At 40.6% G+C, this 27187-nt stretch overlaps 1 protein-coding gene across 1 annotated transcript in view; it reads left to right on the forward strand.

The window, feature by feature from the left end:
* The window catches only part of ELOVL2 (ELOVL fatty acid elongase 2), a 50493-nt gene that overhangs the window by 14429 nt on the left and 8877 nt on the right, over nt 1-27187 (forward strand). Inside the window, exons 2-3 of the mRNA XM_040548730.1 lie at nt 8259-8322; nt 14017-14204. Coding sequence (XP_040404664.1) covers nt 8259-8322; nt 14017-14204 — 252 coding nt within the window. The remainder of the gene's footprint in view (nt 1-8258; nt 8323-14016; nt 14205-27187) is intronic.

Consider the following 27187-nt stretch of genomic DNA (forward strand, 5'->3'; position numbering starts at 1 on the left):
ACTACTTGTGATGGCAACCCCAAAGTCAGGGAATCTAGTTTCAGGAACTTTATGCTAAGTACAACGCAGCACAACTCCACAAATATAACCCCATTAAAGTGGTACATGCTGGTCTTGTTTTTTCTTCCTGTATTGTTATAAATTTAGCGGTACAAGGTAGAACTTAGTATTCTACTTCATTGCAGATAGAATTTAGCATTTTCAGAAAGACAAAAGAACTATGATGGTTTGTGAAGACTTACAGTACAAGTGCTAAAATTCAGTGCTAAGCAAGTGTTACTTGTTGTACTTAAAACAAGTATTAAACCTTTTGGAAGAGGGAAAAAATAAAGCAGAGTATTTTTTGTTCATTAGGAAGTGAGAATGAAAGCACACAAACGTTTAGCATTTGATCTTCATTTTGTGTGACTTTTTTTTTTTTTTTAAAAGGAAGGTGAATGTTGGGAAAGCCCAAAAGTAAATTATTTTTCCCCCCTCTCATTGCATTTCAAACATGATGGAGCACAGGTGTGCTGCATGAAATATCCAGCATAACTTACCTACTTGGGTAGATCTCCTACCCTGAGCTGAAAGCTGAAGTCTTGTCTGAAGCACAGAAACCTCCTTAAGCAGGTGGCTGTCCCTTTTTGCTCCAGCACAGCCTGCTGCCTGCAGGAAAAGCCAAGCCCAACAGGTGTTTTCCTTCCTGCTACTGGACACTATGCTTAGACAAACAAGGGAGATGGGGAAGCATGCTGCGTTCCCCATCATCAAGCCCCCTTCCTCACCTAACACCCCCATCTATTCTTGTTAGGCAACACCATATTTTTCAAATGCAGTGATGAAGGTACCTTGCTTCCAGCTACAGACCTTATTAGGTACAGATTTTTGTCCACGTGAAGAAAGGGAGGACTGAGAAATATGATTTGGATGGCAGCACTCCTCTCCATGATTAACCATTGCCCTCAGTGCCTGGCAGGAGCCCCTCACACAGCATGTGTTTTGGGGGGACAACGAGCAAGGCATGCTCAGTGCAGCGCCTCATGAGCAGCATGGCAAAGCTCCACCATTAGTAGGCCACTTTCTGTTAATGCTCTGGGAGTAATTCCCTGTAAGATGTCTAAGCAAGAGCTTGTTAGAAGAGCTGTGTCCTCAGTTTCTTATGTAGGGCACCCAAACACATGCTCCACAGAAGTGGATGTGGAAGTTTCTCCACCTTCAAGCCACAAAACCACCTGCTGACACAGTGCCATTATAGGCACTGTCCAAGGTGCTTTAGAACCAGCAATACCCCAAAAAACAGCTGGAGAAAAGAAAGGAGGGGTAGGAAGGGTTCTCTGGATCTCCAACTCCACTCCTCGCAGTTTGCTACAGAGCACAGGTATGCTGGGGATGTAATTTTGCAATACAAGACCACATCTTACCATCCTTATTCCCAAACACCAACAGGCACAAATACTGCAGCCCTCAATCCAGACTGGAGAAAGGAACATACTTTCTGAATCCTCTTCGTTGGTCTTATGGAGAGATTCCCTTTCATTTTAAGCTTTTTTTTTTTTTTTTTTTTTACAAGCCCACTCATAATGAAGACAGTTTACAATAAAGGTAATTAGTGAACAGACTACACCCAAGACTCCTTTGAAGATTTAACCTTCCCTTGCAAGATGATTTCAAGTAGAAAAATGCAGAACTAGAAGTCAAGGTGGTAATGAAGAAATTCATTTTGCTGTGTAAGTAGCATCTTTTAGCATGCTCCTGGAAACTTTGGTAAGCCAAATGTTTTGCTTTGGGCTTGGCACAGGTGATGCTGGTAGCCTACTCCTTTCCTGAAGACACTGCTAAACCAAGTGGTAAATGCCAGCAAGGAGCAATAAAATAAGAGAACTGTTAGACACAAGTGCCCTCACTTGAAAGTTTTGAGAAGAGAGGAGAAAATAAGTAAAATATTTCAGAAAAAAAAATCTGTAATTCCAAATCTAGCTATCTGGGCAGCCCAATTGCAGTAAGTGCTGAAAATAAAAGCCTCTGTCTACAATCAGCTAAAACTGCACAGCTCTGTACCTATAACCACACATTCAGCTGTGTCTTTCCACACTTACTAATCTTTGCATTATTACACTTATTTTTCACATAACAAATCATTAACTGATCTACTTACTGAGGAAGCCACTGAATACACAGCATTTTCTTGCAGGCAGCATAACCCAAGCAACTACCAAGGCAAAAATCTGCAAGCCTCACCTTCCTGTTATCTTTGTACCCTCAGGAACACCACCATTAGCTCAGCTTTCTCTGTGGTGTCTAAATCAGCCCAGGAGCTCAGCACTTTTGGCTGTAATCACTTTTCAAACAGCTGTTCTCCATCTCCTCTAGAGAAAAGGTAGAAGCCAGCCTATTTGATGACTCAGCTCCCCCACTAACTTATTCTCTCTGATAACCGGCATGTCTGAAAGTTACCAGGTTCACACAGGATGCTAACGTGCATTCAACCATTTCCAAATACTTGCAAAAAATGACCCTCAGATGCAAAGGTGTTGCCCTCTTTGTCACAAAAAGTGCCGAACTTGGTTAATAGTAACTGGAAAATGCCCAGGCATTTGCATGTAGGCATGCGAGCTTTACCAGTAGAATGGAGCATATAAAGTAAAGTGTGAGAAAATAATAGGAATAAAATATAATCTGGTTGGAGGATATTGAAATTCAGATAAACTGCTTTCAAACAAAATGTGTACCTTACAGGAATCCTTTAGAAATACTTTATATTTCTCAAGCAGTGTTATTTGTTGTAACGTTTAAGATGCTCTTGAAATTCTTTAAATAATTTATTGTCCAGAAAAAAACAGCATCTTTATTTCCTGGAGCAATTACCATTTATTGTAAAAGCTTTTAGAAGAAAGGTGATAGAAAGAGAAAAGAAACACGTGAAGACTGTTTTTTATTTTCTGTGCTAAGCTGGAACAGCCTTCTTTTGTTTGTTTATTTTTCTCTACCATATTGTATTTTTTCAAAGAGATTTTTGCATTAAATTAAAATGCATTACACAACTTCCATTTCTGAAGCAAAGGCACAGATCTCTCTTTTCTTGTAGCTCTAAAATAACTATATCTTTAGATGAAGTCACCAATAGTTCTCTCTATTAATCATTTTTGATTATCTTCTGCAAAACGCGAGTGTTACCAAACATTGTTCATGTATTACATGGGCACCACTCTGGACCTGGATCACTAGCAGAACTTTCCTTCCTGCAGTACTGCTTGTCTTGGGTCACTGCTGTTGCACTGAAGTACATTCCTTCTTAGGACAATACAGTTACAAAATTCTGCTGGCTTTGCAAAGTCAATTGTTAGGAAGGAATCAAACAGCAAGATTGCTGCGCTAGCAAACACACCCTGCATGGATGCATCTTGCGTTGACAAAATAGTCCTTCAGCCAGCACAGTTTATCACAGTCAGAGGGCTGTGCTCCTCCTAGGAGCTATGGCAGTATTTCTGGGCTGATTAAGTTTCTGTGATGCTAGCTAGCCCTTAATCTTAGTCAGTCATCAGAGTTGACTGAATGTCCCAGAACATGGAGCTCCGAAATTACCATATCAAATAAAGAGTACAGTTTCTACTTCTTTAAACAATTCATCTGAAGTGCTAAAGAAGATCTAAGATAAGTTCCTTTCTAGCTATTTTGTTCCTTCCCTCCCTGCCTCCCTTCTTGTCTATCCATTGGGAGAAGTGGCAGTCGTCCCCCAGACTGCTGCCTGTTTCTCTCTTGAACTCACTCCGGCTTGTTCTTACTTTCAGTGAAATTATCTAGCAGTCAGTTCCATATGCTAATTATAAATTGCTTGTAGCAACAGTCAGCTTCTGGATGTCTTGTCACCAAATTTCATTTAACTTCCCCCTTGTTCTAGTGACACAGCCCATAGCAGCCTCTGACTCATCTTTCTGCCTTCAGCTTCATCTGTCTGTTGCTTTCCCCTACAGATACAACACAGATCATAAAAGATGAAGACAAAAACCTAAAAGGTGGTCTGAAACAATCTTTTGATGAAGAATTGTCCTGCATTACACATCTTTGTTCCAGATTAATTTTAAATCCTCCAAGCAATAAAAAAGATAATTCATTTTGTGAGCAGTTACACCACAGTCCTGAGATTTACCTTAGCCTTTTCTTTGCTTCATTTCAGCCCATATTGCAGCCATTCTGGAGCCAACACTATAGTTTTCCACTGCTTGTTTAATACTTGGCCATTCAAATATGGGCAGGCATCTAAAATTGTTTTCTTTAAACATGCTGATAAATTCTGATTAATTCCATTAGTGCTCAGTAGCTGACTATTTATGGAACAGAAGTCTTCAGGGAATTAAGGAAAAGATGTCATCTAAATAATAATAAAGAAATCACCATACACTTAATATATATATTTTTGATCATGGTTGTTTCAAATATCACATTTACTTCCAAAAGCTGTATGGGCAAGCAGAAGCTGACACCTACTTCTGTTTTTTGTTTGAAGCCTGAAATGAGATCTCTTTGCGTATAGAGTGCATTAGTTTCTGCATAGATGTGCAAGAACAAGCAACAAATTGTCTTGGATTTTTGAGATACTAACTGATATTCCAAGCATTTGCATAAAAAAGATTTCCACACAGTGTAAGAAAGATTAAATGCAGTTTACTCATCTGTAGGACCTTTATTTCAGAAAGTGATTTAAAATCCACATAATCAAACAAAAAGCCTCACAAACCTACATCAGCATGTATGCGTATACTTAAGAATTACCTTTTATTTGTATTTCAGTCAAAGTTATTCTCTGTAATAGTACTTTATGCACACAAAGAATGTTTTGAATGTAAGTTCCTCATCCCATCTCAGCAAATCCAGTATCGCTGTCTCTAAATTTCAAGGAGCCTTTAATTTTAGAATATCAGTCTTTAGACTTCTCCTGGTTACAGAGACTCCATACCTGGGAGCAAATTCTCTTTCCAAAGGGTTTGTGACAGCAGCCAAGAGGATCCACTTTGGGTGGGTTTCCTGGCCTGTTGGTGGTTGTTCCTCTTCAGTCTCTCCCAAAAGATCAAACAAGTTAGTCACTTATTCCCATTTCTGTTCTAAAAATATTGAAATTCATAAGAAATCTCCATGTTGCTTTATCATCACTGGCTTTATTCTCCCTCCCCATCTTTCCTCTTGGGTGCTTTGATCTGTTTGAATAACCTAATGTGTTTTTTGTAAGTGTAGGTAAATAGATCTACCACTAATTTGTCCTAGTCCTTCCAAACTGCTAGCATTCCCAATGACAAGAGCAATGTCCTGTACAACAGAAGGAAAATCAAGAAACACACATTAATCTTTAGCCTTGTAGCTGAAATACTTTCACTGATAAAGGCTATTACAGTGATTTTCCAGAGAGCATTGAGTTCTCAGAGCATGTATTTTTGTTCAGACTGGTTTTATTTGCTTTTCTTTACAAATACAACTGATCATGTTGAGCAAGACGTTTTCATCTAATCTGTCCAGAGGCAGGAACTATTAAGGACATGTTCTAAAGTCCAGAAATAAAGTCTAGTCTTTCGAAGACATAGAGAAAGCTCCATAGAGCTTTCTTAATAAGCACCAAAGAAAGGTGACAGACCAGTCATACAAAACGATCTTTTTTAAACTAAGAATATTTTTTTCCAAAATATCAGTACTAGTGTTTAGAATATAAACAAATATATCATCTTTAACAACACTGTAAATCTGTAAGACAGCCAAACAACTTTTTTTTTCTTCCTGTAAGGTAAAATAAGTTGCAGGAGAGTTAAAGGGGAGGCAAATGTTGGGTCATTTTAAAGTACATTTATTTATTTTGCTGTGCCTCTTAGAAAAATTTCTACTCTCAAATGACATATGAAAAGCAAACCAGACATTGAATCAATCAATTGCTAATTAAGGTAGAGTGGAGCAGAGTTGGGAGCTGGTACAAGTCTCTACTGGGTCATTTAAGCACACACTTAAGGAGGTAGATTTAGCTTTAGACTGCGTCATCTACTCAGTGTGTTGTTGGTTCATACTAGCCAGGTATAAGAGGGCAAAAGTCACAAGTCAGATCAATGAAAACAGTAACCTCTGCAAAAAGCCATCCTGGTAATCTTTTTTTTTTTTTTTTTTAATCTTCATTCTGCTCTTCCTTCTTAGTGATTATTCCACAATTCTTATTCCTCCATCTAACTGGTAGAAGAAGTCAGCCTAGAATTTCCATTTAAATGCAGCCTAGAATAGATTTGTCTACAGAATTTAAATATAAAAGGAATATACATGGTTTATTACTTTATTCCTGACATGTAAGATGTGCTTATATAAAGTAACCATGAAAGCACGTAGCTTTGCATGCTCATTACTACAAGACATTTGAATCTATTAAAGTATTTTTTCCAAAGCAGTCTCCTAAGTCTAAACACACACCAAAAAAACACCAAATACATGAGTAGCTCAGTTTCATATTAATGCAGGAAGTGGGCAAGTCACAGAGGACCAGTAAAAGGTGTCATTGCCCAAATGGCAATACCTACACCATGAAATGTTAGCTGACGAGCTGCATAGCTGAAGGTGTAAAAATGGAAGCAGATCTTTTGCACATCCTGGAAGCAAAGTGGCATCCTACAACAGAAGGCATCCTTTGGATGCCAAGGGGGTTGTCTGCAGCCAAGAAAACACCCTTCCCCAGAGCCAGCAGTCAGGACAACTTCCTAAAGTCTGGTTCAGTTTCTTCAGTGCTGTGAAGTATGAAGTATCACGAATCATCAGTTTCCTTCTCTCCTTTTTCAGAGCAATTCCTTTCTAGTGTTTGTCGATTCCTTTCTGTTGTTGTTATGCTTTTTGAGTGTTTGCTTTTTTCTTTTTTTTTTTTGTTTAAAGAAGAATAAAAGAAAAATACTTTTTTTTTTTTTTGTGATGGTGGTGTATTTTTCTAAGATAATGTGAACACAGCAGCATTTTGGAGAAGCAGTTTTGCAGCCTTGGATGCTACAAAACCTCTTGCTCCCTAGGAGGTCTCAGCTGTACCTATGTATTCACATAAAAGCTGTTCATTTTGAACATCCTGATGACCAAAACTTCAGAGGGGAAGAAACACATGGGGCTTGGGAGGGCCAGCAGCTTCTCCCTGCCCACACCACAACCCAGCCCCTGGACTTGTCAGGGTGCAAATGTGGCTCTTCAAAAGGCAAATCTGCTAATGGAGGCTGCAGCCCAAGCTGCCATGAAGATATCTGGCATTTGAAGGCACACGCAGCCCTTGGCAGCTCTTGCCTCATGGAGATGCTCGTTGTCTCTGTCTTTCTCCTCAGTTTGGCTGCATTTGCTAAGTGCTGAAATTGATTCATCAAGCACAGGAAGGAATTGTTGGAAAGCACAGAGGAAGAACCTGGCTGAAGCCAGACTTGGGGCAAAGAGCTGTTCAGGCACCAGTGTGCAGGAAGCCGCTGCCCAGAACCAGAGTCTGGGAGGAGGTTATTTTGGAGAGGCCACCACATCTGACTGAGGGAAGGCCTGCATCGGTCAGGGCTTAGCTCCCAACTCAGTCACCAATCATCACAAAAGCGCTGAGCCTGCCAGCTTAGCAGCTTCATTGGCTTAGACCTCAAAACACAAAGTCTCTGTAAAATTCCTCCTTTTCCTGCCTCCCTGCATGGCCTGAACGTCATTACTGGAGGCCTGGAATCTCCTGCCAACTTGTTCTTAGAACTCAGTGCCTCATTTAGCAAAATCTTAGTTGGCTCACCCCAAAGGTTTCCCTCTTTAAGAGCAAAGTGTCAATATATTCAGCTCATGTGCTGTCACTAGCCCGGTGATAGCCATGCAGCTTTGTGAAGCTTACCAAAGCAATTGTCAGATCCTCTCTACAAAAAGTGATTTTAGTTGAAGAAGCAGAACAAAAACAAACAAAAAGAACATCTTTACTAGAGAGAAAATGACATTCATCGCAGACAGATTTGCTGTGCGGATTTTACTTCACTGTTTACTTCCACACTGTTGTATGGCTTTTACTTCATTAGTAAAACCTCATTTCAGACATGGTTCACTTTCTAAAGAGTTCTAGAGTTTTGGCACTGTTTCCAGTGGTGAGGCCTCTATTCATTAAATTCATTTTTAAAGATTTTTTTTTTTTCAGAAGACCTGGTGTGTCATGCCCTGGAAATACTTAAGCATCACGACATGCTCTTTGCCAAATTACTCTTTTCTTATTTTTGTATTTTCTATGTGAGCCATGAGATAATGTCGTTGTTATATTTTTTTTTTTTTAGGAACATCTGAAAGCTCTTGACCAGGAAGTAAATAAGTTTGTGGACTATATGTTTGGACCTCGGGGTAAGTTGCTCCACCTATAGCCCTTTTAGGAAACAATGACTATCCACATTACCACTCAAAAATATTCTGGTAATTAGAAGCAGTCAAAATTTTCTTTCTGAATAATTTCTCATTGAAAACTATGAACTAGGCAGAATAATGATATTTGCAGGAACACACTGTTATTGTAAGGAATTTGTCAAAGCACCGGGCTTTTAGAAAAACAATATTTTTTTGTTTTGACTGTTTGACATATTATCTATAATATAAATTAAAACTAGTCACAAGTTATACTGAAGGTGAAAGAAGAAATGAAGGTGATTTTTAAAAAGATACAAAAATCACTGTATTATAGAGTCCTTTGATTCTTAAAATATCATAGGATTTCAACTTTGTCCTTAGAGAAATTAAAAAAAAAAATCTTTGATTTTTCTGAAAGTGGAAGTTTGGAAGTTCTGTTTTGGGATTGATGTTCATTAATAATCTAGTCCTTGTTTGGTCCTGCTATGTAGCAAATAGCCTAATTCAGAAGCATGCTCAGCACAATAGCAAGAAAGGGCTCTCAGCACCCTGCAGGATGACATCCAAAATTTCAGTAAACCGATAGTGTGAGAGAACAAGTACACCCTTCTACTGCCTATTCTTGCTTTCTGAAACAGTTTGGATGAGAATAACTTGAATAGTTATAGTGCTGGTTTAGCAGAGCTTGGACGTGCCTCATGATCTGTTAGGCCTGGAAGGGGTAATAGTTGTGCCAATAGTTAGAGCCAGCGGCAAAAAAAAAATGAGGTAGGACCGCATAAAAAAGAGGAAGGGCTATGGCAAGGAGGGATAGGGCCAAGCAACTAAAGTAAAAAGTAAGAGAGGAGCTTAGAGAGCAGACCCAGTCTTCAGGGAAGGACCTTGTGTGGCCATCTTGTTGCTGGTAAGCCTGTGTTTAAACATTATTCAGCATGTCCAACTTCAGGAATAGCCCTGCAAACTTTGCTCTGTGTTTAAAGCCAATATTGCTACCTGTGGAAACATGGTTATGTATTCTCATTTTGTTGCGGTAATATCCTCTTGGTCCCACAAACAGTTCATGCTTCATTAGGATGACAAGGAAAAGTATAAGTAGCATTCTTAAAACGAAGAAATTTTCATTTTTCGTAGCTGTCTGGCTGAGTACAAAATATTTCCTATCATTTCTGCAGCAGATGTGAAGCTTGAAAGAAAGCTTTCTAGTGAAAAGACAGTGAATAGCTTGGGAACTGCAGCAGAAGTGATTAAAACAGATAGAGTAGGTTCATCTAATTAATGGTTTCTACACCAATGCATTTTATTAACAAAGAACTGTGATGACAAGCGTATAAGTACTACTATTTTATTTTTAAATCAACATGATGTTCTCCTTCATTCCTCCTTCCTCCTTGGTCCTGGCCAAATTGTTTGAAAGGACCAGCTGTAATTAATCCAATGCAGAATCCCACACAGATCCCTGTGGACTTTTAGAAAGCACTTTAGTTAAGTATTATTTATAATACTTGCCAAGTACATTACCATCCCTCTCCAGACATCAATGCTGAAGATAGCATTTGTCCATGCCTCTTCGCCATGCTTTTTTCTTTGGAACTGGTGGTATAGTGATGCAGTATCATACATTTCATAAGTAGCAAAGCTCCCTCCAGTATGTTTATATACATAAATAATTCACGGTAGACTGCAAGCAGTTTTAAATTGGATAGAATGACACCACAAATGATAATCTAATGAATTCTTGAGAGCTTCCCCAATTGTATAAAACCGACAAAACATTCCTCTTCTTTCTCTCCCCCAACTTTCATCCACAATACCCACTTAATTCAGCAGCAAGGTGGCTTAAAAAGAGAGATGCCAATGCTCCATTCTTTCAAAATCAGTCCCACATCTGTGGTTTGTATTTGAGGTATTTTGTATTTGAGCAACCCTTGAAATAATGGTGCTATTATACTGGTTGTAGTTATCATTACCTGGTGTGGCTGAGGCCACAGCAGGAGACAGAAAGCCAGGCACTAATTCCTGGAGGTTCTCTCTGCTCACATTAGTAGCTAACACAACTGCAGTACTACACTACTAGAATAAGGGGTGTGCTATCAAAGATATGAATTTGATTTAGATAAAGGCCTCTTTTGTGTCTTTGTTCTCTGCTGCCAGACAGACTTTGTACATGAATTTACCTAAAATTTGCTTTTGACCTAACAGACCAAGTCCCTTGGTTCAGGGAACAGAAGCCACATACATGCCCATTGGTTGCATCTCTTAATAAGAAGTGGTCTTACAAAGTGGTGTTGGTACATATTATTCTGGAGAGGAGTTTATCTAGGTTCAGGACAAAATGAGAAAGAGTGAAATAGCTATATTGTTCTGAAAAAGAACATTTTTCCAGGGCCTTCACGTTCTACAGAGTATTGGTTGGAGTATTGGTTGGAGTATTATCAAGGGAGGGTCAGGCTGGATATTAGGAAAAGGTTCTTCACGGAGAGGGTGATCGGGCCCCGGGAGAGGCTCCCCGGGACAGTGATGACAGCACCAGGCCTGTTGGAGTTTAAGAAGCACTTGGACAATGCTCTCAGACATATGGTTTGATTTTTGACTGGTCATGTGTGGACCCAGGAGTTGGACTCGATGATCCTTGTGAGTCCCATCCAAGTCAGGATATTATATGATTATGCAAAATTAAGGAATACTGAATTACAGGAGCTAAATCTAGTTAATGGGTTGCTTTTTTTTTAATGTGCCAAAGAAGCAGAAGTGGTTGAGAATAGATACATTTTAACAAAGTTATGTTAAAGTAATAATCACTCTTTCTGTAGTCAATTGAATATAAACAGTAATAAAGCATTGGTACAAAGCCATCTACCCTCAGCACCTGAAAAGGTATGAATCTACTCAGACACCATTTGAATTTTCTCCGACACCACTCAGCCAAAGCTATACAGCAACCTGAATCAAAATGTTTCTAAACCTCACTGATAAAAGCCTGATACGTTTAAAGAGCTTATGAGGCTTGCCACTCATTTCAAAGGTGCCAAGATTTCACCCCAAGGGTCTAGCACATCGTGGCCAGTGACTGTGAATGAGCTTATTCACAGAGCAACCAGAGCTTGGGTGCGCCTGCTCCTTTCTGTGGTTGTTGTCCAGCACTTCCACACTCTGCCTTTATTCACTGCCCTGGTCTCAAATTTAGATGCTGTGTGGGTTCAGCAGTGTAAAAATAATGCTTTCTTCCATTGACACTGTACCTTTATATTACAAGAACACAGAGTAACCTAACATAGAGTAACTGTTGGTCTCTTTTCTTCTTCTGATAACCTGTTTTTTTAAAAATACACTCCCCTTCATCTGCCTTTCCAACACATAAAAACCTCCCTCTTCTTGTCATTCATGGAAAAGGGAACATGGAAACAGAACAGTCAAGATCCTCTGGCTGCTTTTGATAAATCATTTTCTGCTAATAACTGTCCTACCCTTCAAGGTACCAAGGTCAGGTTGGAAAATAATCAGTACGGGAACAAGTTTTAAAATTTCTCTAGACACTTGAAAATGAAATTGTACAGATCTTAAAAATATTTGACGTGCTGACCTGAACAAGCACAAGGAGCTCTGCTTTTGTGTGGATCAGGCCACATGCTTGTGGCCATTCACAGCATGAGTGAAAAACAGCTTTCTGAGGGCATACTAGGGCAGCATTTAATGCTGTTTAGTTTATTTTGTATTCTTATCTCTTCCAATTATTTTTCCTCTTTAAGCAAATATACCATTTAGTTATCTGATGCCAGTTGGCCTTTGTGCAAATAACCTTTATGCATGAAATATTGCAGTCCTCGGATGGGTGGATCCTTTTTAGAGAGCAGTCTTGCTGAAACAATTGCTTTCTTCATCTTCATTTAGAATACCAATTAAATAATCAAACCCTAATGCTCCTAAAACATATGCTAGATCAACATTTGTGCACACAAGCTTTACCTGTCCTCTGACTCGTGTGTCCTGTTTATAGCCCATATGGGAACAGAATCACCTCAAAAACACCCATTCCACAGCTTCCTAAATGTCTCGTGACCTTTGAGAGGGTTGTTGGAAGCATTTACTCTCACACTGAAGTGATCTTAATTAGGCACTGAGATATGAAGACAGAAAACAGGCACTCTGGCATGGTAATGCACACCAAGGCAAAGCCGCCCTGAAGGAAGGGCTGTGCTTTGCAGTAGGTAGTCATGCTTTCACAACTCTTTTAATCCTATGCCTCTCATCTTTTGGAGAGAGGAACTGGTGTTTAGGAGTCCAGAAGGGAGGGTCAAAGCCAGGAGAGCACTGGACTTCCACAATAACTCAGGTCTCATTGAAAGTCTTTCCTGCAAAAGAGCTTACATCCCATGTGGAGCCCAAATCCATGATGAGTGTTACAGTTACTGCAATGGAAGCAAGGTGGGAAGTGGAGGGAAATGCTAGTGAGAAAGAAAGTTCCATTAGCAGATTATTCTAACTCACTTAAAATCTCACTTTACTTATATCTCTCTATATATTTCTGTGGAAAGAATAGTTGGAAAGAATATGATAACGTAAAATTGTCACAAGCAACAGTTTTTTAAACACTAAGGCACATTTGATGTGTGAAATATCCATTGCCCAGTCCCAGGTTGAAAAAGTAGTAAAATGTTTTTTCATCCACTGTGAACACCTTCTCTTCTGTTACAGTTTTTAGCCTAATGTTGGTCTTTAAAAAATAATAATTAAATAATTTAAAACAGTTTCTTAGAGCAGAAAGAACTACTGTGACCTGCACAATAGCTTCTCATTGACTTATTTCTTCATATACTCCATAACTCTTGACAGATTTGTCTTTCTGAAAAACTAGCCATGTTGCCACTTGTGTTTCTCTTAGATAAATGTCCAAAGATTATTGTTATAAAAAATTAACTCTAAATCTTCTTCTATCGTGGAAAAAAAAAAAGAGGGAAAAAAAACATTTGGTCGTGACACAGAGTTGCTCATAGGACAATGAAATGGTGCCTCCAGATTGGCATGCAGAATTAGGATTTGCTCATATACACTGAACTATCTGATTACCGCCAATGAGATTACTTGTGTGAATAAGGCAAGCAGGATTTGACCTTAATATTGCATTTCAGGATCAAGCAAATAGAAGAAAAACTATGAGAAAGCAAGCCCTTATGTTAGCAAATATCTTTGATAACCATCAAAGTAAACATTTGCTATTTGCTATTTGTTTTTCATATTTAATGTTTTTGAAAAATCCTCTCCTTGTATAAATGTTTTCTAGCAAATATCACGTGCCTTCATACATACGTAACAAATGCAGAATCAAAATAGTATAATACTATCTTCAAGCTGTCTGTCCCTTAAGCAAGTCAAGATATAGTTTAATTAAGTTAAAACATTAATGAAAAGACATACAGGATTTTTTTTTCCTCTTTTCATTTTCTCTTTCCTGTTAAAGTGAGGAGATGTAAGTGACTTTAAATTATTAGGGAATTTTATGCAGTTTTCACCACACATTCTGTGAATTAGTATGCCATTTTTGGGAGGTAATAGTAATGAATAGCTCTTAATGTGAGCAGAACACAGCAGATTCCCTTTAGCACTTTTTGCAGATGTTTTTCACTGTACAACCTGCCTTATTTTAGCAGTACTTTACTATAACATTCTTAATTGCTTGCTGCATGCATTTCTTTTCAGATTCCAGGGTTAGAGGATGGCTACTTTTGGATTCTTACCTTCCTACATTTTTCCTTACTTGTGCATACCTACTGTGCATATGGCTAGGCAACAAGTTCATGAAGAACAGGCCTCCGTTCTCCCTCAGGGCTCACCTCATTGTATATAACCTTGGGATTACACTGCTCTCCTTGTACATGCTCATAGAGGTAAGTGTTCTTCAATGCAGCGCAGCTGAGAAAGGTGAGCAACGTACACTTTTTAGCAGAAATATCTTAGATAGTTTTGCTAGGAAATTTGACATGAACGGTAAATTTAAGTAAATTTAACATCAAGAACAGTCCCTAAAAGCACTTTGCAATTGGGCAATGACTTGTAGAGTACCTTCCCTGCTTAGGTCTCAGCATGTTTCAGCTGTCCTTCCTGAGCTACAGTTCACCCCTGAAGACAGTTGGCTGCTACTATGACAGTGTTTACAAGCTTGAAGATGAATCTGCAGCAGTTGCTGAGTTCAAACATGCCTACACCTCGTTATTCAGCATGCGTAAAAATTCCCAAGAATTGTTTTTTATTTGTATGACTACCTATGAAGTGATTGTTCTTTGTACAAATACCCATATTTAAATGTGAATAGATTCATATACGAGAGTAAGTACAGATTTATTTATGGTGTTGGCTATTCAATGTTATTTTTCTGCTCTCCTGAGTACAAAGCTTCCATCATATAGTCAGACAGTAGAAACATTAAGTAGCAGGCATGATAAAAACCTGCCACTTTAGCCAAGAGCAAGTCCTTTGGGGACTTGGAGGCTGAATATGGTCTCACAGATTATTTTCTGAGCGCTTATCAAGAAGGAACATGCTTACAGAAATCAGGTTCCATTCATAACCAGAAGGGAGGTTTGAATGCATCTGACAAGTTCTGTAATAGCAAAGGATTTGAGCAGCATTCCTCTGCAAAGATATGTGTTTTCACCTTCCTGTAGGAACAGAGCTGGCCTGAGAGTCACTTTAAGACTTTTAAGGGTGAGATTCATCCCTCCAGCACCCAACACTTACAGGCCTTGACTGATAACAGGGCAAAGACCTGGTGTGCTGAGGAAGGGAACACAAGCACAATTCACTCTCTTCTTCTGTAAGAGGATGCATTTATTACTGCGTTTCAGCTCCATTCCCGACTTTCGACATTTGCCTGACTGAATTCTGGTACTGGTTTATTCAGCTCTCCATTACAAGGAAGGCTTTTGTGGAATAATCCTAATTCCCAATGAGGCCCTTCCATTATTCCAGTATCATTTTCTCCCCCCTGCCAAAACTGTAGCATCTCCAACTGCTGACAGTGCTGCTTTGCTTGCGCAGCCCTCACAGCATTTCTTGCTTCCTGGGCTCTCAGCCACAGCAGCAGTTTCTGTGAGAAAAACAAGGACTGACTGTTCTATCAACTGGACAAGAAACTTTGTTTTGTCCAGAAGCCAAACAGGACCCCAAAGATTTCAAGTTTTAAATTAATTTGAGCTAAACACCAGGTGAGTGGCCAGGTCAGAAGGCCAAACAGCAGTTTGTGCAAAGGACCAATTGTGCTACACAGTGCTTTGTCCTGGTCAAAGCTCCAGCTGGCTTCCACAGTTGCTCTGGGTGTCTCAGAGTGCGGGATGAGGCTCAGAGCAAAGGAGAAACAAGCACAATTGCTGGAAGGTTTGATGACTCTGTACTGATTTTCCTCCAGAATTTAAATCAGCACTTCAGTGTTTAAATCTCCATTCTGCTTGAAGGTATATGGATAGCTGTCTTTGGTAGTAAGACTCAACGGAAATGATTAATTGTATAGAAAACAAAAATACCACTCCCTTTCCCTTGCAGTTTGATTTGGCCTGCCACAAGCAAATGAATAAGCAAACAGAATTTTAACAAGTTTTATATGAATTGAGTTTTTTTTTTGCCACCTTCATATCCTTGTAGGAACTGTGTTGAGCCAGCTCCCATTCAGCTGCCTCACTGCCCTTTCTTTCCCAAGGCTAACTTTGTGCAGACGATCGTGGAGTTGCACGAGTCCTCACTAAGTCCCTCCAGGCCTTGACTCTGTAGCTGGAGGCTGCTGACTTACACCTCCCAGACCACAGCCAGGCATGGCTGGCAGCGCCTCCATGCTCCCCTTTCTGCATTTGTCAGGAACCCATCGGACATCACAGCTGGTTTATTGCAGATGGCACAGCTCTGGACTGTCAGCCAGGCTGGTTGTACATTGCACAAGTCGCTATTCCATAATAGTGGTTCTGTACTTTTTCATAGCCTATTTGTGTGGTTCCTGTTCACAATTTTTCCTGTGAAGAAGCAGAGTGTGTGTTGAGACTTGCAGACCTTCCTGAGGAGCTTGCATATCTCTGCTGAAGGGAAAAAGGCAATGAGGAAGGCAGAAATCTTCTTCAGCAGTGAATAAGGTTACAGTGACTAAACATTGTCTTATTTCTGAAGCCTGTCTCTCGCCCCTACTCCCTCTGTCTTTAATGGAAGGTAAGCTCTTTAAGGCAAGAGTTACCTATATTTAGAGCATTCTCCGTAGTGGTTTATGTAAACACAGTGGTTTCTTATGTAAACACAGCTGATCTCTCCAGGGATTATGATTCAAGATTAATTCCTAATTAGAGAGATCTATAACAATGGCCTTATTCCTTCATCTTCCCACTGCACCGCCAATGCTCTGGTCTCTGTAATAGAGATAAACACAAAATAATAAGCTCTATTATAGAAATTAACTAATTTCTATTATAGAAATTAACTAGAAAGGCAAAGGTTATAGCAAGGACTCATAACAAAATGGCTAGTTTTTTATGCATCCAAAGGCAGATTCCCCTTTTGAGCCAGAGCTCTGTGCATTGCTCCATGGACATGAAATATCTGGGATCCAACTGTAGCTCCATTAGCTTTGAGTCCAACCAATCTCTCAAGTACTTAAGATGTGGCATTAACATAAGGTCAGATATCCCTATGATTCCTAAAAAGCAGGGTCTCAAAACTCATGTGTCAAGAGTTAGCTGTCTTTGAAGGCCTCCTTGAAGAACAGTTTATTAGACCTTAATCTAGAAACCTGTGCTTGGCAAACAGATTTTCCTGACGCCACCAAAGACACTTACCTCTTCCTGTTGATTGTAATGGAGAAGTGGAACACTTGTTTTTGGAATGCAGCTTTTTCCAAGTACCTGAAACTTAGACACATTTCCTGTGCTTAAATTAGGCAGGCTGCAGGTGCACTGCAGGAGGGTCAGAAGGCCAAATTCCCTCCCATTTTGTCACTATAAGAGAAGGCTGCACCAGACATTTGTTATTGGATGTGTACTCTTCTGTACCATTAAGTGTTAATAGACTCAGGTCAAACAGATCCAAGAGTTTCCAGAAACGTTGCCAAAAACCGTGCACAAAACAACCACTACCATTTTGTTTTAATAAAAATCAAAACTTTTTTCAATTTCACTGAAAAGAAATATGCCTTTCTTCTACACAAATCTGTGCTTAATATTGTGAAAGTACCAACTATGCACAGAAAACCAGCTTAATGTGAAAAGCAATCAGGTATTTGCATATTTTAAAATGAATTCATGAGCAAGTCAACGCTCAGACCACACTCCAGAGACCCAATGTGAGGCACCAGAGGCCCAGATAAGGTATTGAAGTTCACCACAGGATGAGATCCTCATAACTTTCATACTAAATTAAACTTTGAAACGAAGCAGACCAATGCTGATCTCTGAATTAAGAAATTACTCATGTGATACTACTCTTTGTCATTAACAGAAAAAGACATAATCTCTACCAGGGTCTTAGGTTGCTTTCCCCAGCAGTAAGTATCACCTCTGCCCTATTTAAATTAAATCTCAGCTAGTCATCAAGCTCTCATCCAAGTCCTTGTGTTGATCAGGCACTAAGAAAAAACAGGACAATGGCACCAACGATCATATTAAAAAGGAGATCTAGAGATGTGTGTCCTTAGCACACAGGTGGCATGATATCTCAAGTGCTTGTATCCCCAGGTAGCTTCACAAATCCATAGGACTTGAGAACTGTAAACAAGAAACCATATCCATGTGGGGAAGCAGGACTTGCATGCGTGACCCATCAATCCAGAGCAAAAGTCAGAGGTTCCCGCTGGGTGCCAAAGGGAAAGAGCAGAACTGTACAAGTATTGCAAGCCCAGTGCATTAAGCTTTTTACTGAAGTCAGAAGATAATTCTTATACTTTGCACGGTGTTAAGAAAAAAAAAAAAAAGCATCAAGTTTACCTCCAATTTTCCTGTTTCTAGGAGCTAAAATTTAAACCCACAGTAAGTCTGAAGTTTCTCAATTACAGTAATGACTTGGAAGTAGATCCATAGGTGCCAACATGATGTGAGGATTCCCAAGCGTGCCAGGATTGCCTTCTCTGTATCCTCTGATAGAGCAAGGAAGGGCAAAAGCACAATGCTAGCACAATCAGAGTCACCAGGCACCATTTTTAGCTCTCTATATGATACAACTGAGATGACATCTCACAAATGACTAGAAAGGTCAATATGATGCCAGGATTTAGGCAAAGAAAGATCAATATGATGCCAGGATTTAGGATAACAGTGGGCAAACTGAAACAAAACAAAAATAGAAGGAGCACTTACTGCCGTTAAAGATAACAAAAAAAGTTTTTACAAGTACATCAACACAAAAAGGAGGACTAAGGAGAATCTCCATCCTTTACTGGATGCAGGGGGAAACTTAGTTATAAAAGATGAGGAAAAGGCTGAGGTACTCAATGCCTTCTTTGCCTCAGTCTTTAGCGGCAAGACCAGTTGTTCTCTGGATACCCGGTACCCTGAGCTGGTGGAAGGGGAGGGGGAGCAGGATGTGGCCCTTGCTATCCACGAGGAAATGGCTGGCGACCTGCTACAGCACTTGGATGTACGCAAGTCGATGGGGCCAGGTGGGATCCACCCGAGGGTACTGAGAGAACTGGCGGAGGAGCTGGCCAAGCCGCTTTCCATCATTTATCGGCAGTCCTGGCTATCAGGAGAGGTCCCAGTCGACTGGCGGCTAGCAAATGTAACGCCCATCTACAAGAAGGGCTGGAGGGTAGACCCGGGGAACTATAGGCCTGTTAGTTTGACCTCAGTGCCAGGGAAGCTCATGGAGCAGATTATCTTGAATGTTGTCACGCGGCACTTGCAGGGCAAGCAGGCGATCAGGCCCAGTCAGCATGGGTTTATGAAGGTAGGTCCTGCTTGATGAACCGGATCTCCTTCTATGACCAAGTGACGCGCCTGGTGGATGAGGGGAAGGCTGTGGACATGATCTACCTTGACTTCAGTAGGCTTTTGACACCGTTTCCCACAACATTCTCCTCAAGAAACTGGCTGCTCGGGGCTTGGACTGGCGTACGCTTCGTTGGTTAAAAAACTGGCTGGATGGCCGGGCCCAAAGAGTTGTGGTGAATGGAGTCAAATCCAGTTGAGGCCGGTTACTAGTGGAGTCCCCCAGGGCTCAGTGCTGGGGCCGGTCCTCTTTAATATCTTTATTGATGACCTGGACGAGGGGATCGAGTGCACCCTCAGTAAGTTTGCAGAGGACACCAAGTTAGGCGCGTGTGTCGATCTGCTCGAGGGAAGGAGGCTCTGCAGGAGGATCTGGATAGGCTGGACCGATGGGCTGAGGTCAACTGTATGAAGTTCAACAAGGCCAAGTGCCGGGTCCTGCACCTGGGGCACAACAACCCCAAGCAGCGCTACAGGCTGGGAGATGAGTGGTTGGAAAGCTGCCTGGCAGAGAAGCACCTGGGAATACTGGTTGATAGTCAGCTGAATATGAGCCAGCAGTGTGCTCAGGTGGCCAAGAAGGCCAACAGCATCGTGGCTTGTATAAGAAACAGTGTGGCCAGCAGGTCTAGGGAGGTGATGTCCCCCTGTACTCGGCTCTGGTGAGGCCGCACCTCGAGTACTGTGTTCAGTTTTGGGCCCCTCGCTACAAGAAGGACATGGAGGTGCTCGAGAGAGTCCAGAGAAGGGCAACTAAGCTGGTGAGGGGTCTGGAGAACAAGTCTTATGAGGAGCGGCTGAGGGAGCTGGGCTTGTTCAGCCTGGAGAAGAGGAGGCTCAGGGGCGACCTTGTCGCTCTCTATAGGTACCTTAAAGGAGGCTGTAGAGAGGTGGGGGTTGGTCTATTCTCCCATGTGCCTGGTGACAGGATGAGGGGGAATGGGCTAAAGTTTCGCCAGGGGAGGTTTAGTTTGGATATTAGGAAGAACTTCTTTACTGAAAGGGTTGTTAGGCATTGGAATGGGCTGTCCAGGGAAGCGGTTGAGTCACCATCCCTGGAGGTATTTAAAAGACATTTAGATGTAGAGCTTAGTGATATGGTTTTGTGGAGGACTTGTTAGTGTTAGGTCAGAGGTTGGACTAGGTGATTTTGGAGGTCTCTTCCAACCTAGACGATTCTGTGATTCTGTGATACTTAAATTCTGTTTGATTCTGTTTATTATAATGGCTGAAATGAGAAAGATTTAATTCCTAACTGTGCAAAGGATAGAGCAGATAGAGCTTGAGTAGCAGCAGGTCCAAGTAAGGTTTTAAAAGTGCAAGTGAAAAAAAAGATCCTAGTTTTGCCCTGTCCTGGAATTTTGCTAGCAAAATCCATAGATTAACTTCAACATGAGTTTTGTTGTTGTTGTTGTTTGTTTGTTTGTTTTTAAGGATTGTAGTAAATGGTTGTTTAGAAGTTAAGTAAATTTACCAGAGAAGCAAGGAATGATTCTGGATCCATAGGGACTGGTGGCTTCAAAGGTTTCCTTTGAAGTATTTCTTTAATTAGGACAGCAGTACAACCTCAAACTTGGGGAGTAAGAAGAAAGGAACAAAGTGAGAAAACCGAAGAAATCAGGTAGACTTTTCAGTCATTTGAAGAAAGGGAGAAGTGAGAAAAAGAAAAACTGGACAGCAAAAGGTCACTGAGAATGTAGTGCAAAGCAGTGAAATGTAAGGACAAAAGTAGAAGTTTATTTGAGTAAGAACTCAGTCTGGGTAGAGTTACATCCCCAGGTGACCCCCTGCATGGAGTCCAGCTGTACACACTGCAGGTCAGGATATCATACCCCGTCATTGTATTACAGAGTTAGCCAATCTTTTCTCTGGGCCATGACACATTTAATTATTGGACCTCTAACTAGACCAGTAGAGAGCCTTACCAAGGAGTAGCCCAAAGCACGCCCTTTACATTTCTGTCCCTATGAAAAATCTCAGCTGCATCATAAAGAGGGACAGCAAAAAAATTTAATTGTGAAAAATCTTGTGGGCTTATTTCCCATTCAGCATGCATTTCTTGTTTGGCAGGATGACATTATGAGCTAACACTGCATTTGGGAAAACAGAGGCATTGACCAAGGGGCAGGGTTGCAACCAGGCTCCTTGAATCCCTCAGTCCTAAACTGAACAGTCTAATTCAAGACGCTTCCCAGTAGGGTTTATAGTGTTGCCAGACTACAGTTTGAGATCTTCAGGATGCAACAGCAGTTATTTGGAAACACAGGCTATTCTGCATCTCAGCTATCCATCTAAGATCTGGGATTATACCACAATTCTAGGACGCTTGTCTAAAAATGGGCAACCTACACAGACAGATATTCTGCAATGAATACTGTTCATAAATGATTTTACAATTGAGTTAATGATAAACCAAGAATGATTAATAGTGTCTTCTACTATTTGCTTATTGTATAAAAGCGCGATTGCCCCAGTAGCATTGCAGCATGCCTTCATCCTCCATCTCTTGGGGATAACAAATCAGATTTTGCAATTGTTTGGAACTGAGCCATGCTACAGTCAGGGAGCTCAATTCTCTCTTTAAAACCTGAAAAAGGAAAGTAAGGCAAAACCAGGATCTAAAAAGAGAGGTGCTTCTCTTTCTAGACACTAATAATTTTCTGAGGTGAATTCACAAAGAAAAAAAATTTCTAAAAATGGCAAAGAAACAATATAATTCCTACCTCCTTTCTGAGTCACTGACCTGAGCCTTTGCTCAGACTCCTCTTCATTGGGATCTGACCTGCAGGTAACTGCTTCTAGGACTGTTTTCGCTGAAGTAGAAAAAACTAGGGAGGAGATGCCATTTACAAGGGCTAACAAAAATCTCCTACAGTCAAGGAAAATATGTGATTCATGGCACTGCAAGTTAGACCTTTCTCTCCATTACATTTGTCTCCTTAGTTAGTTTAGCAAGACCTCTATTGGTCTGAGAGTTGGCGTGCAAGCGAGAACGCAATAAAATACCGTATAAGTAATAATGCCAACCTGCTCCATTTTGTCACAAGAAGGACACCAGTGCTCATCCTCCTGCTCTGAACTTTTGAGAGGAATTCGAAGTATTTGACTACTAATTGCAGTATTTGTTTTATCTTCCCCTTCTGAACTGTTTCGCTGATATTGAGGTGTTTCAGGTGCCCATTTAGGATAGCTCTGATATGGAAAAAATCAAGGCAGATCAAGCTACAGATTACAGTCATGAACCAGAAATCAAAGGGGATCTTTCTGGAGGTCTACAAACACCAACCCTCTCTCTGGGTACACTCAAAATATTCTGAATGTTTTACAAGGCTTGCTCATCTCTGAGGTGCTGGTGCCTCATCCTCTGTCTTTCTCGTGCCCCTGGGACAAGGGCAACATGTTGTTCTAGGCATTTTCTCTATGAAAGAACCCAACATGCACAGTGCTTTTTCCACAACTCAAAGACCACAAAGAAATTGCAGTCAGTAGAAATGTAAATGTCCATTCAGAAAATCACACTGCTTTCCTTTCTGGCCTAACTGGCCTAGAGGACAACAGAAGGAACAGGTTGCAACTGCGAGGTTCTGAGGCTGAAAGCCTGAGATGAGCAGGACACAAGCCCCTAAGTCCAGGCTCTTGGTGCTTAGCTTGCTGCTGAGCAAGGTGAGAAGCTTTGGCACCATCTTCTGGAACCTGCTGGCCCTGGAATTTCTTAGAGGAGCCAGCTCTCATTCCCGGATGATGCGATTCCCCATGAAGAAGAAAAAAGAAAAACTAAAAAAAAATAAAAATAAAAAAAAATGCATTAGACTGCTGCAGTGAAGTAACCATTGTGAATCTTCATTCTCTTTATACTTGAGTAGATAAACAAAGGTCATTTATTGGTGTACAATTGGAATCTATTGAGAACACTAGAGCAACAGCAAAATATGAAACCTCTACTAAGGAACAGGATGTTGCTACTTAGCAGAATTTTTTCACAGGGAAGCATTTTCTTCTTTCCGAATAGCATCAGACAATGCATGTGTTAATATTAGTTTCACGATAGGTTGCCAAGAATGTAAAACATCCAAAGGAATGTTTTCTAGGGAGATAAATTGTATTTTTAAGGGAGAGAAAGAGGATTTCTCATCTCTTTATTGTATACTGCACTTACACAATCTCTGCGTGATAAAAAATGCCACAAGTTCTGTAGCATCATGAGAGTGCTCAGCATGTGGAAGGGAACATAACTGAACCAGTAAAAGTAATGTATGAGTTTGGTATCATAGAAATACAGCACTACTAACTGGATGTCTTGTGTCAGGTTACCAGTTTCTGTTCCAGATACGCAGCTGGCTCATTTGATACCATTAGGTAACCTGCTTTCATTCCACATCACAGATAGCCAACATGAAAGTCGCAGCCTGGGATCACCAAGATGCCAAAAAGCACTCTCTGCCTTCCAAGTTTCACCACCAACTTTTTATTACGGAGTTAGCCAGAAATCTTAAAAATTATCTTGCAAAGCAGAGTAGTCAAAACTCAAAGTGGATTCTCCTCTTTTCCCTAAAGGAGATGAACAGCATACGAGTCATCTACCACGGAAAGCTGACATGTTAGAAAAGCCAACATGAAAGAACAAGGTTAAGACACTCAAAATAGATTTTCGCACTAAGCTGCTGGCTGTTGAAACACAGATACAAATCAAAGGGAATTTTTCTGCCAAGTGAAATGACTGGGGGATAGGCGCACAGTATGATCTGCAAATCTGGCATTTATACAGGACCATGGAAGAACAAACAGAAGAATAAATTAAAGAAAAAAAATGCAGCCAGGTTGTGATATTCTTACTCCAGATTTTTCTCCCTGTTTGCATGGTGACCAGTGTGATGAATTACAGATTTTTGAAATGCCAAGTTAAAAATCTGTGATACTGAAATGAAATTATATATATTGTTTAAGTTTCTGAGCCTTTAAGAGTTCTCATCTCATTTTGAGAGCTATGAGTGGAATTCTTGAAACAGTCTTGTGATCACACTGAGCAAACCAGTTCAATATAGCACCAGCAGGAGAGTTTCCAAACCTGTAACAACAATAAAAAAAAGATTTTTGAAAAATCAGTCTATTGTAATCATATACGAGTCAGAAAATCTGTAAAGCAGACAAATCAAAAGATTTCAAATGGCATTTTTTTCTATTAAATTTCTGTGATTTAATGTTTCAGTTACTGTACCAGAGGGCTTTGTGAGGTTTGATATTTTCAAAAGAAGAAAATGAGTTAGCTACTAAGGAATGACAAAAAAAAAGATTGAAAAAAGGGAAAAAAAAGTTTCCACAATTGGAACCTGAAAAAACAACAACAAAAACCCCCACAATAACAGACCTCCAAAGATGCATGAAAAGGAAAAATGAACAAATTCTACCAATTTAAGCATAAGGGTATAAATTTACAGTTACAGAATGCAACAGAATGAACCAAGTGAAACTGAGATACTGAAAATACTGTTTAAACTTACATACCTCTCACAAGGTAGAATTGTTTAAAAGCCTCAGATAAAAATTGTAGGCACATCATATCATAAATGTAAATTACAAAAGATTGTGTCAGATATGAATACAACAAAATGTGGACTTTCTTACTTTAACAAAGCAGTAGACTCCATTTATGATAGCAATTTACAGTTCCTCAGTAAAAGCAGGGAAAGAGTTCCTTCCTAGTCCATGACGTGCTTTTTACAAGAAGGGAAAGGCAGTCATCTTTTCTCCTTTATTTGTTTTCAGGATTTTGAGTTTTTAGAGGGCACAGCTTCAAGTCCCTACAATCACAAGGGCTAGAGATGGTACCACTACTACCACTTCCCACCAATAAAGCTGTGAGGCTATCATAGTTGCTGTAGGAAAACAAAACAGCAAGAGGCAATATCATTTACTCTGCAGAACTGGCCGCAGAGGTTTCTGGCAGAGCTGTTAATGCTTGTGTTTGAGACCATACCTTACCAAAGCTTCCAGATGGAGTTCAGGATGCTGCCTCCAAATGAGCTCCTGATACCCCCGCCCTGCTCGACCATCCTGCTCCCAGCCAAGGGCAAGATGACAACTCCATTTTCTTCAGCATTTCTCAAGCAACAAGGCAGAATCGAGAGCAAATCTTCAACAACGGCCCATCAACGATGCTGTACCTGCCTATTCCAGAAGTCCCAATCTGGGGATCTCTTAGTCACTTCTGATTGGAGGGAAAATCCAAAGCAGGAGAGCACACAGGAAAGGCACTGAGAGGAACCATCTGTAAAAGCAACTGTGCAGTAACATCTCCCTGAACATCACTCCTGAAGCTGCTGCATATTGCCAGCTGCAGCACAGGTACAGATCTGCACGCCCCCTTCCTTCCACTCAGAGGACAGAAACAGCCCATGCATTTGGGACTGGAAACTACCCTTTCCCACTCAGCTGATTTTTGAAAGATGGGAGGGAAACAAAGTGCCATACCTAGGAGCTTTAACCCCCTTCTCCTCAGCATCTCCTCAGGTTAAGCAGGGAGAGGAGAGGAGCCCGCAAGCTCCAGCCCTGCATGCTTGCAAGCACAGCACCCACGCAGGGGCCGCTTGGCCAAACACATTGTGATCTCAGCTGCACTGAGCATTTGCTTGGGGACCTCCACACAGGTTTTGCTGTTGGATTTTCCCTGTTTTCAGACTGCAATCCCATCCTGTTTAGTTTTGTGACCTCTGGCACACGCTGTAGATGAATCCACCGAACAGGGGCTGCTCCAGAGGAGGAGTGGTTTTGTTTCAGTTGTCCGATAGTAGCCATCTAAACCACCCACTTATTGTCTCTTCATCTCTCTCTCTATATATACACACACAATCTAAAAGATACTCCACTGATTATTTTGGCTGCAGACATACACCAAATATGTTGGAAATACAGGGACAACTGCATGTGATTCAGAGAAAAAGTAGTAGAAAACTTTGGCTTTCTAGGTCTTTGGTTTTGTTTGTTTGTTTGTTGTTATTTTAATTTGAATTTATAATACACATTCTGACTTATTTGCTAATTCTGTAGATCCAAAGAAATTATTGCTCTTAATATGTATTTACTCTAGGAATTAATTCAATATGATCACTGAGAATAAATCTGCTTTGCTTTATATAGGCTGTCACACTTAGTTAAGCACAGGAGACTTTTTCAGTCTCAAGTGGAGGGGAAGGTCTGTACAGACACCAATACACGCCTTCCCCTGAATGTAGTGCCAGAGTCAAAAACAACACATGCCTCACAGCATCTTGCAATGCTGCTTACAGCATAACCCTGCAGTGTACTTCTCCCACCATAACTCGCTGTACCCTCTGCAGACCCCAGAACATGAACTGCCACTTGGCCACAAGAAGTACTTTTCACATATTTAAGTAAGGAAGTCACTTTTAAAATCACTCAACTCTACTTCGTAGTGTTGTTGATTGACAAAATACTCTGCTGCCCAAAAGAGCTGCCAGTTGCTTTAGGTAATCATTACTATAAAAACATTCCACATCAAAAGGCCCCCATATGGCTTTCCAGATACCTTCTGCTTCATCACAGCATGGTAGATTGACGTTTCATTGCTTTGTCTGCTTCCCAGTATGACATGGACAAAGTCTCAGAAACTGCTTTTGTGTCTGTTTCTCCACTCACCACCACGCATGCTCTCTTCTCTTTCCTCCTGCATTTACCAATAAAGGATAAAGTGGTATGTATGTGGCATAAAGAAATATTTCTCCTCTTGAACTCCTTTAGATTTACGTTTTTTTTGCTTGGTTGGTACAGAGAATTTTTACTCAGGGATAGGAAGGGTTTTGCACTAGTAGGGCTGTGAAGCTCTGTTCATACTGCTGCTGGATCACTGCACTAAGTAACAAGAAATATTTGTGGATGCCTTGAAGGCTCTAAAGTGAGAGAAA

This window comes from Cygnus olor, chromosome 2 (genome assembly GCF_009769625.2).
Source record: "Cygnus olor isolate bCygOlo1 chromosome 2, bCygOlo1.pri.v2, whole genome shotgun sequence".
Lineage (NCBI taxonomy): Eukaryota > Metazoa > Chordata > Aves > Anseriformes > Anatidae > Cygnus > Cygnus olor.